Below are 16,281 nucleotides of genomic sequence, written 5' to 3' on the forward strand. Positions count from 1 at the left end.
GGAAGTTTTTCTCGCCCAGGCCGCTCTGCAACAGCGGGTGAAGCGCCTTGCCGAGTGTTTCGATGTCTGCGCTCGGGGCTCAGTGCGACATGGATCCTGTCGCAGTGCCTGCGGGGTGACAGTTGTGCTTCCGTGCCGTCCCTTACTTTTTCTTCGCCGGAGCAGAATAAGGAGGATTCGGGAAATACTGCCGACCGCCTGCCCTGTCGTCAACCCGCCATCGGGAGTTCCAGCAGAAGGATGCACCGTTACGGCTAGGAGGGCGCATTTAAGACGCCAAATTAATGCTGCGAAGCGAGAGAAACGCGTGCATGGCAAGCGCTCGGACTCGCCAGAGCTCCATTCGTCGCGTGCTCCGGGCGGTCAGCATGGGGCCGCTTGTGCAGGCACATGCTGCGGCCTGATTGTCGTCATCGGCCTGACCCTGCAAGTTGCAACACCAAGCTTCCAACCTCGCTGCTTATCACGACCCCGCAGATAGCACTTCCATGTACAATGTCTCCTTGTGTTCCTCTCCCTGTCATTCCTCAACCTCACCTTTCCACCTAGCTTCCGTGGCAGCTCCAAATCCTCCACGTGCCTTTCAAGCCTCTGGTCGCGCCAGTGCGTACTGGAGCCGTGCAACTGCGCGGTCCTCCCCGATTAATCTCCACCGATCACGACAGCTTGTCATCACCTGAACGGAAACTGGAGCGTTCAACACCAGGACTGGACTGCCATTGCTTCCCACCTGCCGCTGCTACTCGCGCTCGCCGTCATGCTGGACACGCTGCTCGGCCTCCCGTTGCTCAGTGCCGCCTTCCTCCCGATCTACTCCAACTACAGCACCTCGCTCAATCTGCTGTTCTTCTACCTAACATGGTCGACCCTGGTTCTGTCGCACCCGCCCTTGCGCGTCGAGGGTTTCGGCACGCTCGCTGTACGCCTCCTCTTTTACATCCTGCCGTCCTCGCTGTTCCTCTTATTCGACGCTGCAGTGCCCAGCCTTTCCGTCGCCATCAAGGCGCAGGGCGAGATTGCACTGCCGGGCCGTAGTGGCACGAAAGGAACCAAGGGTCGTAAAGGCGTCGTAAAAGTTGCCGCCTGGAGTATCTTCAATGTGCTGCTCGGCATTGCGTTCCAGGTGGGCATTGACTTGGTGTTAACGCGAGGACTGCGCATGAAAAGTGCGCTCAAGATCGTGACGAGGCTGCCACTCCCGTGGGGGCTAGCCAAGGACATTGCCAAAGGACTTCTCATCAGAGGTGTAAGTTTAAATTTTTATTTTTACGGAAGCACATTCAGAGGGCAGCAAGAAGCTGTCCCCGCAAGTCGGCATCCCGCAAACTGCAAACAGCGCCATCACAGCAGGGTACAGAACACTTGAACCATCTGAGCCCCTCTGAGCCACGCCGAGGACGCTACACTTACTACGTGGGCATTTAAATCCAACATCTGGACGGGTTAGTCGGCATTGAAGACTCGCATCCATGTCCGGATATTGAATTGAATTACCCACGTCGGTATGGTGCAATATCTTTGCGAGACAGATGTGGGTGGGCTCAATTCATCTGCAACCTGCTGTGCCATTGCCCTACCGTGGTCATCTTGCTGCCTGACGGACATTAGTCAAACCGTGCACTCAGCTCACGCTTGGCATAGATCCTGCAATATTACATTCATCGGCACGTCCTCCACGCACCAGGATCGCGTATCGCGCGATGGCATCGAAACTGGCAATTGAGCATCCGGGCGCCGTACTCATTCGTCGCAAACTACGACCATCCGATTGCATGGCTGCTACACCGCTGGCTGCCCGTTTACCTACCCGCCGTCATCTTCCGCTTCCACATCTTAACATTTCAATTGCTGCTTGCGCTAGTCTCGGTGGAAGAGCTGCTCGTGTACTCCGGATACTCCGTATTGCCATCGACGATCGTCTTGAGCGGGATGGCGAGGCGCGCTGATGCCCATCTTCTGACAGGTGGTCAAGGTAATTACGCGCCGTGGGGCCTTTTGGACTGGGTTCACGGAACGACGATCGGCGGTGATGTCGTGGAGGATATGCGGGACGAGCTGGAGAAGCACCACGTGCCGGAGAAGACGAGCAGAGCGCTTGACGATGCTAATGATGCTGTGGACAACCTGGGTTCAATGATTAAAAACAGACGGATTAAAGGAAAGGGAAAGAAGTGACGGAAATAAGAAAGGACGAGTATGAAACCTGCGAGGGAGATTTGATAAATCAGAGGCATTCTCGGATGCCGTCCTTGGTGTTGGGAGTCTCGTTTTGTGTATTTGCTCTAAAGCCCTTCAATGTCCATTCTTTTTGTGTCATTTGAATAGAGAACCAGAAGCGCCAGGTAGCATCTCGGATGTTTTTGTGGAATTCAGCCTCGCAGTACAATATCTCTGGAAATGCAGACCGAACCCTCCTTAACCATCGCCGTGCCATGAAAACCTGCTATTACGGCCGCAGCAAGCCGGTTGTTGGATATCCGCATCCACTCATCCACGTCATCCCAGACTCCTCCGACGGATCGCTTAGAAAACCATAGCGTGGGGCTTGTCACCCTTGCGCAGGCTGAAGGTGGAGCTAAGGTAGCTCAGGAGGTAGGGGTCGCTCTTCTTGATGTTGGCAAGGATGGCCTTGTCGACTGACCTCTGGTCCTCAACGCGGGCGCTGGCGGGCTTGCGAGCCTATTATCTGTCAGTCTGCGTCCTCCGCCGATTCTTCGAGAAATGCTCCTGCGCTACTGACCTCAGCCTTCTCGCCCTGCTTGAAGAAAGCCTCCTCGCTGGCCTTCTTCTCCTTCTTGTCCTTGACGAAGTAACCGTCGGCGCCAACCTTGTCAACGACGCCGGAGTCGATGCCGCTCAGGTCGACCTTGGTGGAGGTGGCGATGACATAGCGGGCGTTGACTCTCCTGAGAGGGACGCCGTTGACCTTGAAGGGACCGGTGACGAGAAGAACACCCTGGGGCAGGTGCTTGAGGAGGACGACGCGCTTGCCGCGGAAACGACCGGCCAGGAGGATCAGGACGGTGCCGGGCTGGAGCGAGGCACGCGTCTTGGCGGGACGAATGGCCTTGCGAACCTGCAGAGAAATAGCTGCGTCAGCTTTCTGTTGTTGCTGTTGTGCGGTCCACATATCGCCAACTCGGAGCATTGCTACGAGCTCGGGCTAAGTGCGCAATGCAGGCGCTCATCGCCGCGAATTGCAAGTCCAACCAAGCAAATCCTGCGATTCCTCCTCTTTTCCACACTGCTCTCGTTCGAATGCGCGTACCTTGCGGGGCTGCTGCTCATCCTCAGCCGGGTAGTACTTGGCGGCCTTCTCGGTGTGGTGAGGGATGGTCCGCTCGCCCTTTCCGAACTTCTTGGTCGATGCCTGGGGAGCCGACATTTCGGATGGTGTTTTGGATAATCCGGAAGGGGTAGGGTCGGTGGGTGGTTGAGTCGTCGTCGTCAAGCCCGTCACAATACTCGCAAGCGAAGTTCAAATTGATCGTGTGGTGAGCGGATTCCGGGCCAGTTTTTCCGGGTCCGAGCCGAGCAGGGCGTGATTGGCCCGCAATGATGCCGCCAAGAGGTCATCCGGGCCTGTGCGCTCCGCCGCGGGCGAGCTGCAGCAGCGCAACGCGACTGGAGCTTGACGTTGCCTTCGATCCACCGAAGGTTGCTTGTGCTTGTGCGAGCTTCAGCCTCACCTCTCCCCCCCAACTCCTCCACTACTCCACACATCCACCATGTCGATAGCCCCGCTGATCACCTTCAAGGCCGGCAAGTGCGACGTCGACGTCAGTTGTTCCCACTCCGTTCTCCCCGCGATCCCAATAACTGATGCCTGTTGCAGACCAGCTCCAACCCTTGGAAGGTCAAGGCCGTGTCGACGCCCGGCTACATCTACCTCTACATCGGCGATGGTACGGCCTGCTGTCACCTTTGTCTTTGGTGTTTCGCGCTTCTAACAGCTTCCCAGAGCTTTGCCACTTCTGCTGGCGCCCGCGGTCGGCGTCGGTCAACGACCCTGAACTTGACCTGCTCATGATTCCCGGCGACGGCTCCTTCGTCCCCTACACCGGCAAGGAGGACAACTCCAACTCCGACAATCTCAAATCCCCGACCGACGGTCGCATCTTTGCTCTCAAGTTCTCCTCCAGCTCGCAGCGTCATCTCTTCTGGCTGCAATCCAAGAGTCAGCATCCTAGCGGCGACGCCAACTGGTTTAGCCCGAGAGACCTGAAGATCGGCCAGATTGTCGACATGTTGCTCTCTGGCGAGGAGATTGATGTTCAGGATGAGCTACGCCAGGTCCAGAACCCTCGTGGCGGGGATGACGACGAAACAATGGAAGATGCTCCTGGCAACGAGCATCACGGACAAGGCAGTGGCGGCGCTGGTGCCGGCGCTACCGGCGGGGATGTTAGGGAAGAGGGCGAGGAGGCCCGTGAGGGAGGTGCTGACGGAGCTCGAGCGTAGGTTACTTCTCGATTTCATGAGGCGTCTTGGCATGGCGTTACCGGGGCATAACAAGATTGGTGCTTCGTCGTTGGTGTAGAAGCTGCTCGAAGACAGCGCTTCCATTGTCCGACTTGTGTTACGTAGAGAGTGAATCGATCGCGGAAGGTCACGCACATGTTGTGACGCTGTCTCGGCCCCGCACCTCAAGCCCAAGCTACGCTCATGTCTCACATCGCCACTTTTGAAGACCGCGATGCTAACTTTTCACAAGTGGTAGGCAGAACGATGCATCAGCAATCGTTCAGAACTTCCTCAATTCCCTCAATTCCGGTGGCGGTGCCTCCCAATCGCAGCCTCAGGGTAGCCTGTTTACGACGCTCGCCGATCTCCTTTCGTCCTCCAACACTATCCCCATAATCGAATCTGGCGATCCCTCTCTCATCGACGCGCTCCTCTCGAACCTCCCTCCCGCTATCCTCCTCCTCTCTCAAGAAGCCGCCGACCTCTCCGACGCCGATCCCAACTCCGAGACGGTCCAGGCTGCCATTCAGGCGCTCAGCATTTCACAGAAGAAGGACATTCTCAAGCGTGTTCTTCGCTCTCCGCAGCTACACCAGAGCTTGTCTAGCTTGACGGTGGCTCTGAGGGATGGCGGTCTGCCAAGTGTCAGTGAGGCCTTGAAGATCAAGGTAGAGAATGGAGGCTATATGCGTCACAGCGGTGTTCCCCTGGGCGGCGGCGATGCCGTGGAAGCATTTCTAAAGGGTGTCAAGAAGACGGCGGAGGATGAAGAAAAGCAGGGCGGATCGGGAAGGATGGATGTTGACTGAAAACATTCATGCCGCGGTTGACCACGCCACGAGAATTATCACGTGCAATAACCCTTGCTACTCATGGAGAGCGTGGAGGACACTTTGCTGGCCTTGAAAATCATACCCAATTTGTATGGCGGTCACTGATAGCAATAGCGCAAGCAATTAGCGGAAGTCTGAACATTGCGGCCAGGGTATCTGATGTGTATTATTTTACATACGCCTCAGCATATGCGTGTTCGACCTGCAATCACCATACGTTACTACTCCCGTTGCCAATCTTCGCTGAGATGTTCTTCATCTAGTCGATGCCCAGACAGAGTATTCTGTTACTGTCTATTAAGACGGCTTCTTTGCGAAGAAAGACATGATGCTTCCTTGGCCTTGTTTTCCGCCACCCTTTCTAGGCTTTGCTGTGATCGCGGGCGTAGGCTTGGACTTCTTGGGCTGAGGCTCGTCTTCCGAGAAAGACTCCCAGACTTGCTCTTCTTTTGTAACTATGGAAACGGGTGGTTAGTAGGTGCGCATCAGTTGTGGCCAAAGGGAAAACTCACCAAAGTATCCGTCATCGTCCCTGTACGTCCTCTTCTTCATGACGCGTCTGCGTCCCCGTCTGCGGCCGTTGGCGACCGTGATTTCCTCCTTCTTCTCCGGCTCCGGTTCGGGCTGTGCAGGTGCGCCCTCGCTTTGCTCCTCAGATTCCTCGAGTGCAGGTGTAGGCGCATCCTGCATACTCGCATCATCGTCGTCTTCGTCCATCATGTCCCGCAGCTTCCTGTCTCTCGCCTCTCGCTCAGCCCGAGCCTTCTTCATGGCCTCAGCCGTCTCCTCCTTAGACTTCTTGTTCGTCCCAGTGATAACCACGTCGTCATCCTCTCCTTCCTCGTCCGAAGCGTCCTTCATTGGCTCATCTTCTGCTTGGCTCTGCTCTGCCGACTTCGTGGCTGGCGTTAAAGTTCCTGACTCAGCTGCTTTCTTCTTTGGCTGTGTCTTTGCGAACGACGCGAAGATGTTGGAAGCCTCCTTCTTCAAGCTTGCCCTGTTGGCCTTCTTGTTTGGTAACGCCGCGGCATCGACTTGCGGGGTAGACGAACGGGAAGGTTTTTGCGAGTCGTTGGTCTTGGATTGCACTTCTTCTTGTTTCGAAACTGCAGTGGTACTCGGGCGGGGAGCGACCTTCGCGGCGGCATTTGTGGCAACAGGTGCTGGGGTCTGAGGCTTGATTCCTGGTGTCCTTCTCCTTGCGTGCGGGTAGCGTATGGAGCCGTAGGTTTCCCACGCCTGCAGCGGATCCTCGTCGGCACACTTCTTAGCTGTCTCGCGAGTGCAATCGGAGAGGACCTGGAGATCCTTCAAAGGGCCAGGTTCCAAGCTGTAGACATGGAGGGAGGTAATCTCTTCGAACTGCTCCTTGGCCTTGTCCACATCTTCCTCCCTCACCAACTTTATGGATGTGACCTTCAGCCGGCTTTGCTCATCCTCGGCGGGGGCATCGGGTAACGAGCTGGGAATTGGACTGCTGCGCATGGGCACATCCTCATCGGCGTGGCCATTGGTTTGTGTGAGGTGGCCAGGATGCTTCGTGCCGGTGATGATGTAGGTAGCGTGAACGGAACCGGGCCTTTTCTGATTCTCTGTTGCATGGAAGTGGTAGAGCATCCTAGACGAGAGGGTCAGCTATGGAGGACACAAAGAAAGGTGCGCTTCGTACTGTTTCGCTTGGTGAACATGGACCTTCAGCTCACGGCTCAACAGCTTGTAGGTGATCTGCGGCCAAAGTCAGTATGCTGTAAAGTCGCGCAAGTGTGTCTTGGAGCATACAGGGCGGGATTCCTGGAGCACGCGGGCTGCCAGGTGGTCCTTGTACCGATCCATGGTGAGGGCGCCAGTCGAAAGACCCAGAGTTGCGTTGAGGGGGTTGGCAGCGAGCTGTTGGAAATGTTCAGACGCGGGAAGTCGCGTCGGTGGAGCAGTCGCGCGCCCGCGTCGCGCCCCACGCCAAGCACTCCAGCTCCGCCCGCCCTCCACTGCTCCTCCGTCCCCGGTCACCCCTGCCGACCAAGTCTCGCTTTGAATCTCCATGGATGCCAACGACGATGAAGACATCAGGCTTCAGCGAGCCTCCGTTGGCCTGTTGTCTGATCTACGCTCGTCCTTGGAAAAGGTCACATGGAAAACTACCCCCGTACCCACAGGACGTCGCCGTGTCCACCGTGTAGTGCGACAGCGAGACCTGGATCGCCTTCTGTCCTTTGTACGGCTCCTCTATTCTCGCATTCCACAGGGGCTGTTGCTGACCATTGGTCAAGATTGAGCCATTCCAAGAAGAGCCGCAGCTGCTCGACACGCACTTGAGATACGTTGTACCGCAACTGGTTGATGCTTACTTGGAGTATCTGCTCCAGTCTACGGGCACGCCCATCAAGTCCAAAGCTGTCCCTCTTCCGCTGGCCGTTTCGCGAGTCTTGTACATCCTCTGCAAGGTTCGTGGCCAGAAGGTCATTGTAGGCTTCCTCAACAATGAGCCCCGCTACTTGGAGCCCATCCTTGACCACTTTGAGAAAGGACTTGGCGGCGAATTCCTCGTCTGGGAAGAGAAATTTGTAGCCTTGCTTTGGCTCTCGCATCTCATGCTTGCTCCTTTCGACTTGGCCTCCATATCATCTGGCCAGCCTGCAGCAACCGCTCACCAGCGTACTGGCATCACCCTGCCGGATAATTTACCCGGCGTCGTAAACCGGATCATTCCGATATGCATTGACCATCTCAAATGCGCGACGCGGGAGCGCGATGCTGCTGCGGGCCTCCTTGTGCGACTGTCTTTACGGCCCGACATGCGCAAAGTAGGCCTGCTGGAGTCTCTCGTCAAGTGGGCTTTGTCGTTCTTCAGCAACACGACCGAGAGCGTGTCTGATATCCACACCTGTCTGGGTGTCTTGACTTTTCTGAGTGGTCTTGTTGCATCCGCGAACAAGGACGAACTGGGAGATTTCCTCATGGATATCTACAAGGCATGTGATTTCATCGTCAACCAAGGAAATCTTGAATTTGTCAAATCGTCCGCTGTTGCGAGAAAGCTTGTTATCAAGACGTTCCGCCATATCGTCACTCACTACTTACAATCTGATTCGCCTGAGGACTCGTCTGCGGTATTGGAGGAGGTCATAGATTTCTTGCTGCAAACCGTCGGTGACGGAGACTCCCCTGTAAGGTATGCAGCAAGCAAGGCACTCAGTGTCATCACCATGAAGCTCGAGCCGGAGCTTGGTGCCGAAGTCATCGAGGCCATTCTGGGCTGTCTCAATGAAGACGTCTTGTGGGAAGGCTCTGCCAGGAATCTCAGCGCTGTCAATGCTCTTCGCTGGCATGGCCTCACGCTTGCACTCTCTCAACTGCTCTACCGAAGAGCGCCATCCACCGATCAACTTCCCGACATCCTCAACGCTCTGCTCCTCGCTCTCACATTCGAACAGCGCTCTGCCACCGGAGGTTCTATTGGCACGAACGTCCGGGATGCTGCCTGTTTCGGAATTTGGGCCGTGTCAAGAAGATACACCACAAATGAACTTCTCTTAGTGAGCACAACTTCCATCCGTGCTGCAGGAGGACACGACCAGGCGCTGTCTATCCCCCAGATCCTGGCCATTGAACTCTTGGTTGCTGCATGCTTGGATCCTGCTGGGAATATCCGTCGGGGATCTTCCGCCGCGCTTCAGGAACTTATCGGGAGACACCCCAATACAGTACTCGAAGGTATTCCTCTTGTACAGATCGTCGACTTTCACGCTGTCGGATTACGTGATCGTGCCATCAGTCAGGTTGGCTTCAATGCCGCGCAATTGGGCCAGATCTACTGGGATTCCTTGTCTGCCGGGTTGCTTGGATGGCGAGGTATTGGGTCGCCCGACACACTTTCCAGAGTTTCGACTGCAAACGCCATAGGCCGCTTAAGTACCATCCAGCCGTTTAACACCGTCAAGACCATGGTTGAGCGTGTCCGCAATCAGCTGTGCAAGCTCCATGTCCGAGATGTTGAAGAGCGTCACGGTTTAATTCTATCGTTAGCATCTTTGGTAACGGAAAGCGGCCGCCGGCATACTTCGGACTTAGAGCACTCCATCGAGCAACCGACTCCTCTACAAGGGCCAGAAGTTGCGGAAATTGCTGGGCTGTGGAGTCTTCTCGACGGCCAACTCGACCTTCCCGAGCGGGTGTTCACTTCTCCAGCACTTCGGCCGGAACTAACAGCTTCTGCCATCTGCACTTTCATTGCTGCCCTAGCCGGCCTTACCAATAGCTTGGGCGACGACATCTCCTTCCTCCCGGTCCCTTTTTCGAAGAGACTTGCCATGGCTCCCTTACGGCTCTGTCTCGGTCGTACAGAGGAATCTGTCCTTCGCACCGTGCCCTCGGCCGTTGCCAATGTCTCCCTACTCCTAAATGCTGACGATCGGAGAGAAGAGGTACATTCATGGCTGAACCATCTCAAGTCGGCAAATGTCAGGACTGCTGTACGTGACTCTGGTTATGCTATTGCCATTGGAGCAATCTACGGAGTAGTCGCGGACAATGCCGACCGCGCGCGGATCATCGAGCTTTTGACCTCTCGATGCACGGAGAAAATTGAAATTGAGGCACGTGTGGTTGCACTCCAGAGCTTGCAATTGGTCTTCGAGGCTGTAGCAGTGGCTGCTGGAAGCTCACTGAACTCCAGAATATCGGATGCGCTCATAACAGCACTGAATGACTACACTATCAACGAGCGTGGCGATGTTGGTTCGCTTGTTCGGCTGGAAGGTCTCAATGCTGTAGACAGCGCCTGGAAGTATGGTCTACTTGCTGGCCTTGAGCAGGAGCCACGGGTTCTCGCCGACGTAACGAGGTTGTCATTGGAAAAGCTTGACAAGGTGAGATTGAGGGCAGCTTCATGTTTGCAACACAATGGGAAAGGGTACTTTGATACGTGAGTCACCTGCATCAAACTTTGTAAAGAAAACCACTGACAACCAATAAAGCGAAGCTGAGCTCACCGCCACTGGGATATCATCTCACGAGTACTTCACACGCGCCATTGAATACTTTGATACGAACACAGCTGAGTCTACGAGGCTCGCAATCGTGGAAGGATATATCAGCTCCGCAGGCATGGGCTCTGAATCTGTCGTCCAAGCCTCGAGACTTGCGCTTGTTGAGCGCCTTCAAGCGCTTCCAACCGAGGATGAGAGATTTTCTCTCCTTCATGTGGCAAACACAGTCTTGGAAGTTTGCAAGACTCACCTTTCTAACGACCGAATTATTGTACCACTGCTTGAGGTTTTGGCGTTCCTGCTTGACGCTCAGGTGTTGCAGCGGCTCGTCGGAAGTAGCTTCAAGTACGCTATTCACCTTACACTTCTGCCCTGCATCTTGAAGATACACATGCTAACTCTCTGTGCCTCGTTGCTCTGTGTTGCAGGTGGCGCAATCTCCTGTCGCTTGTGCAAAAAGCCCATTTCAAATCCAACAATATGCAGAAGCTCAACCTCGCGCTCGACGTGTACAGGGGGCTCGCGGATATTCCTGCCATCCACCATGATGTACGGACGAAGCTGGCAAGCATGTTATTGCATCCTTTCCCTAAGGTTCGTCAAAGACCTCAACGCGATTATCAATAGTGACTGACTTTCATGGGTGGCAGGTCCGTGTCGCAACCGCGGAGACATTGTTTGTGGTCTCGGCAAATGAGGAGCTGAAGGGGCACGATTGGTCGCAGCCGTCGAAGAATTTGAAGGGCATAGCAGATGGGATAAAGGCTCAGGTAGTTTGATGTTTGTTCAGAAAGTCCATTATGGTCGCTGACACGCTTCGTGTATTGTTAACCCCGCTCCTCGTAGGGCGAGTGTACAATCAAGCTCTTGCACATATAGCGGCTCTGTGGTTTGGTTTTCCATGCTGTGATAGGCTTTGCTCGGTCATCCTGGCCGTATAAGAAGGATCTGGTCGACTTGAAAGACGCCGCTAGAAGCCAGCAAACCTAATTTCAGGCGGGTTTTACTTTTCCAAAGCAGTTGTGAGAGAAAAAAGAAGGCAGATTATTACAGACCAACGGCTAAGGGGTATCAAAATGTTGCTTCGCCAATCAGGTACCCTTAGACCTTCGCTCTTCAGTGCTTAATATGGCACTGCAGCCCCTGTTGTCTTCTTCCAGTGCGAGGGTTCCGAGGGTTAATCGACTCTGCACTCGCCGCTAACATGCAACCTTACAGCTGTCCTTCAAACGGGTACTTCGTTTCATGCCGTTCTATTTTGCTGAATCCTACCCGACGTATTCTACAAAAATACTAGAAAAACAAACAGTACAGTAAATATGGACTGCCGGGGTGCCGTCACATGATAAGCCACTACCATGTCGACATCTTGGAAACCACCTTGATACTGCACTGAGTACCTTTCGGAGAGTGAAAACGTCTAAACGGCAAGCCTGGAATAGTGAGTTTTGCTCTTTCGCGTATTGAACAGACGAAAAAACTTTAATCCACGCGCATTTCCTCAAATTGCATGAGCGTCCATGGGTCTCAGAATATATTGCTCCGTCAAAAAAGATCTCTTGATTATATTTGAATACCATGCTAGGATCCTACTCCTTCCTGTCCGAATAAAGCCAATAATGGAGCATCCGAACTCCGTCTTACCCACGTCAAAGATCGGCGTAGGATTCGTTGCTGACAAAACACCGCAACCCCTCACAGCATGATGCAGATGTAAATATCCCGCCTAGTCTGTGTTCCCGCTACAGACCTCTATCACAGCCTCCTCAATCCACATCTAAAGAAAAAGATGGCGCACACTATCCTGGTGACGGGTGCAACCGGCCGTCAAGGTGGCTCGACTATCCGCGCTCTCCTTGAAATCGCATCTGACCGCAACATTGCCTTGACTATCCACGCTCTTGTCCGGGACCCTACATCGGACAGCTCCAAGGCTCTGGCCTCCCTAAGTCCTTCCGTCAAACTCTTCGCCGGCAATTTCGACGACGGACCCTCCATTGATGCCGCCGCAAAGTCTTGCACCGCCGTTTTCATCAACGTCATGCCCAGCAAAGATGCTCCAGACACCGAGCTACGCCACGCTCGTGCCATCCTAGCCGCCTGCAAGAGGGCGGGCACCATCACCCGTGCCGTCTACAGCTCCGCATCTATCATAGGGAGCGAGCGCGCCCACGCGGAGCTGGACGCCTGGCCAGGTATGGCGTGGTACATGCGCTCCAAGAAGGCAATCGAAGACGAGACGCTGGCGGCGGGGTTCTCAAACGGCAGCACGGTTCTCCGGCCCGCCATGTTCTTCACCAACTTCATCGCCCCCCTCGCAGTGGCCATGTACCAAAGCCTCGCTACGGCGGGCGAGCTGCGCACTGCGCTCGACCCAGACTTGAAGCTGTCGTGTCTGGACCCCGACACCATCGGCCGGTTTGCTGCGCGGGCCCTCGTCGAGCACGGGCAGTGGCGAGACAAGATAGTGCCCCTCGCGAGCGCACACCTGACCATGCTGCAGATCGCCGAGAAGCTGACGGACGCCGTCGACGGCAGGAAGCAGGTCAAGGTGGTGCCATTTTTCGACGAGGAGCTCACGGCTCAGAGGACCGTCCTCGTTGAGTCGGAGCTGTTCCGGAACGAGTTTCGTGAGACGGTCGACTTGAATGAGGTGAAGAGCTACGGCGTGCATTTGAGCTCTTGGGAAGAGTTCGCCCAGCGGGAGAGAAAGTCGATCGAGGTAGCGTTGGGGTTGGCTTAATTATGGGGCCGTCGCTACGAAGCAATGGAAGCATCTACAGAGGGGAATCCGTTTCTTGCCTTTATCTCTTTAAATGTTTTTCATGGCGTGGCTTCTGGTCCATTCCAATAAGGACTGAAGCTTTTCTTTTAGGTGGTATTGGTACTGCTGGCAGGATAAGCTTTTCCTCGTCTATATGTGCCGAAACAATGAAATTGACTGCCACGTATGACCATAGGTCGCAGAATATAGGGCTTCCCGACCCGTACTCAAGTGGATGACCATTGGGGAATCCTGGCTGTTGTACGTTTTGATTTTTGGCCGTGCAATGCACAGATCGTTGCCGAGCAGCCCTGTGCATACATGCTTTACTGCTTCCTGTAAGAAGCATTCTTTTGTTCGAAGCAGTTTTGTAGGCTAGGATTGCATACAATGAGTGGGAGAATAGGAGGCAGACGGAGTAGGTGGACAATCTTCGACGGCTGGCCCCGGTAGTGTAGGCGACTATAAAAGCTTGTGATCAATAATCTCACGAGATTCGCTTATTGCTGCCTATGTGCGCTGGCCCGGCGCGGTCCGTGGAGATTAGGCATACAGGAAGGGGGGCGAGCTTTACCGTAGAGATAATAGGCCGGCGCAAGTAGCTTTGGCAAGTTCTCTTCCATCAGTGATACATACCATTACTATTAAAGAGAAGGTAATGGTGGAAAGAAGGTGAGAAAAGACGGGAGAAGTGCGTGATCCACGTGATCGCGCATCTCGTTTAGCGGCGTCGCTTCAACCTTCCAAGTCGAGCCCAGCATCTTGCAGCTTCCCGCCTTCCGCGACAGAACAGCTTCGTCAACCAGAACGCCCTCACAATGGCGACCTCAACCCCGCCTAACTGCACGTATGTGTTGCTTTCTACGTGCCCCCATTCTTCGCTGACAACCCAATAGTGTTTACGTATGGCGCGCAATTCTCTTCTTCCACGACACATCTGACACACGACGCAGGTCAAGAACCTCGAAGAGCACATCAAGCTTGACACCCTCAAGGACACCCTGCGCGAGATCTTTGAGGAATATGGCACCATTCTCGATATTCGGGCCGCCAAGAACCTCAAGGCGAAGGGTCAGGCCTTTATCGTCTTCGACAGCCTAGAGTCGGCCGCACGCGCCATCGAGGAACTGCAGGACTTCGACGTCTTTGACAAACCTATGAAGCTGGACTATGCCCGCACGCGCAGCGACGCCATTGTCAAGCGTGAGGGCAATGAGGAGGACTTCGAGGCTCACAAGCGCCACCGCCTGGCTGAGAAAGGTATTCCGTCTATGATGTTCCCATTGCACAGCGGGCTCAGATGGATTATCGCCCTCATGGCCTCCACAGCATCTTCAACTGTGTAGCATGGTACGCGAACGGTTCTTGCTTACCAATCTTTGCAGAAAGAAAGCAAGCGCTCGAGGCGCAGGAGGCTCAGAAGAAGATGAAGCGTCCCGCCGGCGCTCCCGCCGAGTCGAACCGTCCAGTTCAGAAGGCTCGCGGTGCCGGCCTCAAGTCCACCGGTGGTGCGGCCGCTGTCATTCCTGACGAGTACCTCCCGCCGAACAAGATTCTCTTCGTCCAGAACCTCCCCGACGGATACGATGTCGAGGCTCTCTCAGCCATCTTCGGTCGTTTCGAGGGCTTCAAGGAAGTCCGTGTGGTGCCTGGTCGCAGTGGCATTGCCTTCGTTGAATACGAGGCCGAGGCTGGTGCCATCAGCGCGAAGGAGGCTACTGCTGGAATGGCGCTTGGCGATGACAACCAGCCCATGAAGGTCACGTATCAGCGCCAGTAGTTGGCTGCTAGGTAAGAAAGCACATGTCACAGAGTGCACGAGCAGCAGCAGGATGTGGGAAGATACCAATTCGCCTAAAGCAAACCTGGGGTATGGGTCATCGGCTGTTCGGATTTACTCAATTCGAGGCTTGACATAATGATGGTCATGCAAGATATACAGAAATGAAACTGGCCTAGAAAATGACATCCTCGTTATCCTGATCGCCCAGAAGGTCCTTCGTTTCAGTTTCACCCGCAACCCTTGCAGCCTCATCCAGTCCCGCGTTCTTGCTGGCTCGTTCCTTCTCAGCCTCGGCAGCGTCTCGCTCCTTCTTGCCCGAAACCTTCTTCAGCCTGTAGAACTCCTCTCTGTCGAGCTCGTCCAGCTCCGAGTTAATGTACTTGATGGTGTTCTCCGTCCTTGGAATGATGACGTGCTCGCTACAATGAAGATCAGCATATCTGGTAGCCAGGCCTGTTCTTGTATAACCCACATAGCGTTGACTCTGCGGTTCACGACCTTGATAACCTCGTCCAAGATGACGAAGGCGGTCTGCAGACTGGCTAGCTCGACCAAAGTTTCCACGGCGCGAGCATACGTCTCCCTACACCTCTGGACCTGCTGCCCACCCTTGCCTAGACCTGTAAGACCGAAGTCGTTGTTGCCCTCGGTTGTGAAGCTCTCGAACTGCGGCAGGAAGACACCAGAGACGTTCTCCTGCTTGGTGCGAACGCGGAACTTGGCGTTCTTCGCGGACTCCTGGATCTGGTAGCTGATATCGCCGCCGGCAGCGTAGGTCACCTCGGCGAGCGAGAAGGCGGCGATCTGCATGACGCGGCCCATCTTGCGCTTGGCTTCATCGATGCGGCGGGTGATCTCTGTCGCTCACTCAGCGGGACGAAGCTCGGACGGAGCGAACTCGGGAAGGGAGAAGGTACCTCGGAAGCGTCTGTGTGCGGGCAGGGACGTCAGTATAGCCGCAAATAGAGTGGGATGGCGGCGGGGCGGTGGCGGAGGGTATGGCGCACTTTGTCAGGGCCTCGCTCTTGCGCTTGAGTAGGTCATGGCCAGTCTGAGCTCCCTTGAGCTTGCTCTTCATCTGCCCCAACACCTGACGTGTCGGGAAGACAGACTCGCGAGCCTGGAGGTGGGTGTGAGCTCATGAGTTGGAAGGCGCAATAGCGGGAAGCGGGACATCGTACCGCGCCGCCCGACGACATTTCGGGCGATTAGAATTAGGGGGTGGATGCGAAATGAGGAGCAGCCTGCACCGCGGGCCCGGGCCGAGACAAAGAAAGGGAGAGATGGTGGCTGAGCTCGATAGCTTGGTGTTGGCTTGAGTGGAGCTCGTGCTCTCGACGGCGGGTGCATCGAGTGAGGTGTGTAGGTCGTGCCCGACCGTCCGGCGGCCAATCACGCGCTAGCGGCGGCCGTGAAGCAGCGCGAAACTCGAAACTCTTGACCAAGCGTTTC

At 55.2% G+C, this 16,281-nt stretch overlaps 8 protein-coding genes across 8 annotated transcripts; 5 read left to right on the forward strand and 3 right to left on the reverse strand.

Annotated features, from left to right (window-relative positions):
• Positions 1 to 757: 757 nt before the first annotated feature.
• Positions 758 to 1,723, forward strand: SLS55_004322 (uncharacterized protein; the record flags this gene model as incomplete). Its single annotated transcript, XM_066775780.1, has 2 exons — positions 758 to 1,246; positions 1,685 to 1,723. 2 exons carry the CDS (start codon positions 758 to 760, stop codon positions 1,721 to 1,723), a joined length of 528 nt encoding a protein of 175 aa, XP_066633661.1.
• Positions 1,724 to 2,523: 800 nt separating this feature from the next.
• Positions 2,524 to 3,385, reverse strand: RPL6 (60S ribosomal protein eL6; the record flags this gene model as incomplete). Its single annotated transcript, XM_066775781.1, has 3 exons — positions 2,524 to 2,679; positions 2,741 to 3,076; positions 3,269 to 3,385. The coding sequence occupies 3 exons, from the start codon at positions 3,383 to 3,385 to the stop codon at positions 2,524 to 2,526; spliced, it is 609 nt and encodes a 202-aa protein (XP_066633662.1).
• Positions 3,386 to 3,728: 343 nt separating this feature from the next.
• Positions 3,729 to 5,273, forward strand: SLS55_004324 (uncharacterized protein; the record flags this gene model as incomplete). Its single annotated transcript, XM_066775782.1, has 4 exons — positions 3,729 to 3,779; positions 3,836 to 3,905; positions 3,962 to 4,457; positions 4,721 to 5,273. The coding sequence occupies 4 exons, from the start codon at positions 3,729 to 3,731 to the stop codon at positions 5,271 to 5,273; spliced, it is 1,170 nt and encodes a 389-aa protein (XP_066633663.1).
• A 321-nt stretch (positions 5,274 to 5,594) lies between these two features.
• Positions 5,595 to 7,130, reverse strand: SLS55_004325 (uncharacterized protein; the record flags this gene model as incomplete). The annotated part of the gene is made up of 4 exons (XM_066775783.1): positions 5,595 to 5,752; positions 5,810 to 6,915; positions 6,967 to 7,022; positions 7,077 to 7,130. The coding sequence occupies 4 exons, from the start codon at positions 7,128 to 7,130 to the stop codon at positions 5,595 to 5,597; spliced, it is 1,374 nt and encodes a 457-aa protein (XP_066633664.1).
• Positions 7,131 to 7,335: 205 nt separating this feature from the next.
• Positions 7,336 to 11,061, forward strand: SLS55_004326 (uncharacterized protein; the record flags this gene model as incomplete). Its single annotated transcript, XM_066775784.1, has 5 exons — positions 7,336 to 7,509; positions 7,565 to 10,218; positions 10,271 to 10,627; positions 10,711 to 10,876; positions 10,933 to 11,061. The coding sequence occupies 5 exons, from the start codon at positions 7,336 to 7,338 to the stop codon at positions 11,059 to 11,061; spliced, it is 3,480 nt and encodes a 1,159-aa protein (XP_066633665.1).
• Positions 11,062 to 11,987: 926 nt separating this feature from the next.
• On the forward strand, positions 11,988 to 13,025 carry SLS55_004327 (uncharacterized protein; the record flags this gene model as incomplete). The annotated part of the gene is made up of 2 exons (XM_066775785.1): positions 11,988 to 11,995; positions 12,044 to 13,025. 2 exons carry the CDS (start codon positions 11,988 to 11,990, stop codon positions 13,023 to 13,025), a joined length of 990 nt encoding a protein of 329 aa, XP_066633666.1.
• An 839-nt stretch (positions 13,026 to 13,864) lies between these two features.
• Positions 13,865 to 14,826, forward strand: SLS55_004328 (uncharacterized protein; the record flags this gene model as incomplete). The annotated part of the gene is made up of 4 exons (XM_066775786.1): positions 13,865 to 13,893; positions 13,943 to 13,949; positions 14,000 to 14,306; positions 14,432 to 14,826. The coding sequence occupies 4 exons, from the start codon at positions 13,865 to 13,867 to the stop codon at positions 14,824 to 14,826; spliced, it is 738 nt and encodes a 245-aa protein (XP_066633667.1).
• A 175-nt stretch (positions 14,827 to 15,001) lies between these two features.
• VMA8 (H(+)-transporting V1 sector ATPase subunit D) lies at positions 15,002 to 16,028 on the reverse strand (the record flags this gene model as incomplete). The annotated part of the gene is made up of 5 exons (XM_066775787.1): positions 15,002 to 15,248; positions 15,302 to 15,686; positions 15,747 to 15,757; positions 15,837 to 15,949; positions 16,011 to 16,028. 5 exons carry the CDS (start codon positions 16,026 to 16,028, stop codon positions 15,002 to 15,004), a joined length of 774 nt encoding a protein of 257 aa, XP_066633668.1.
• Positions 16,029 to 16,281: the final 253 nt, after the last annotated feature.

This window comes from Diplodia seriata, assembly GCF_021436955.1.
Source record: "Diplodia seriata strain FDS-637 chromosome Unknown scaffold_4, whole genome shotgun sequence".
Taxonomy (NCBI): domain Eukaryota; kingdom Fungi; phylum Ascomycota; class Dothideomycetes; order Botryosphaeriales; family Botryosphaeriaceae; genus Diplodia; species Diplodia seriata.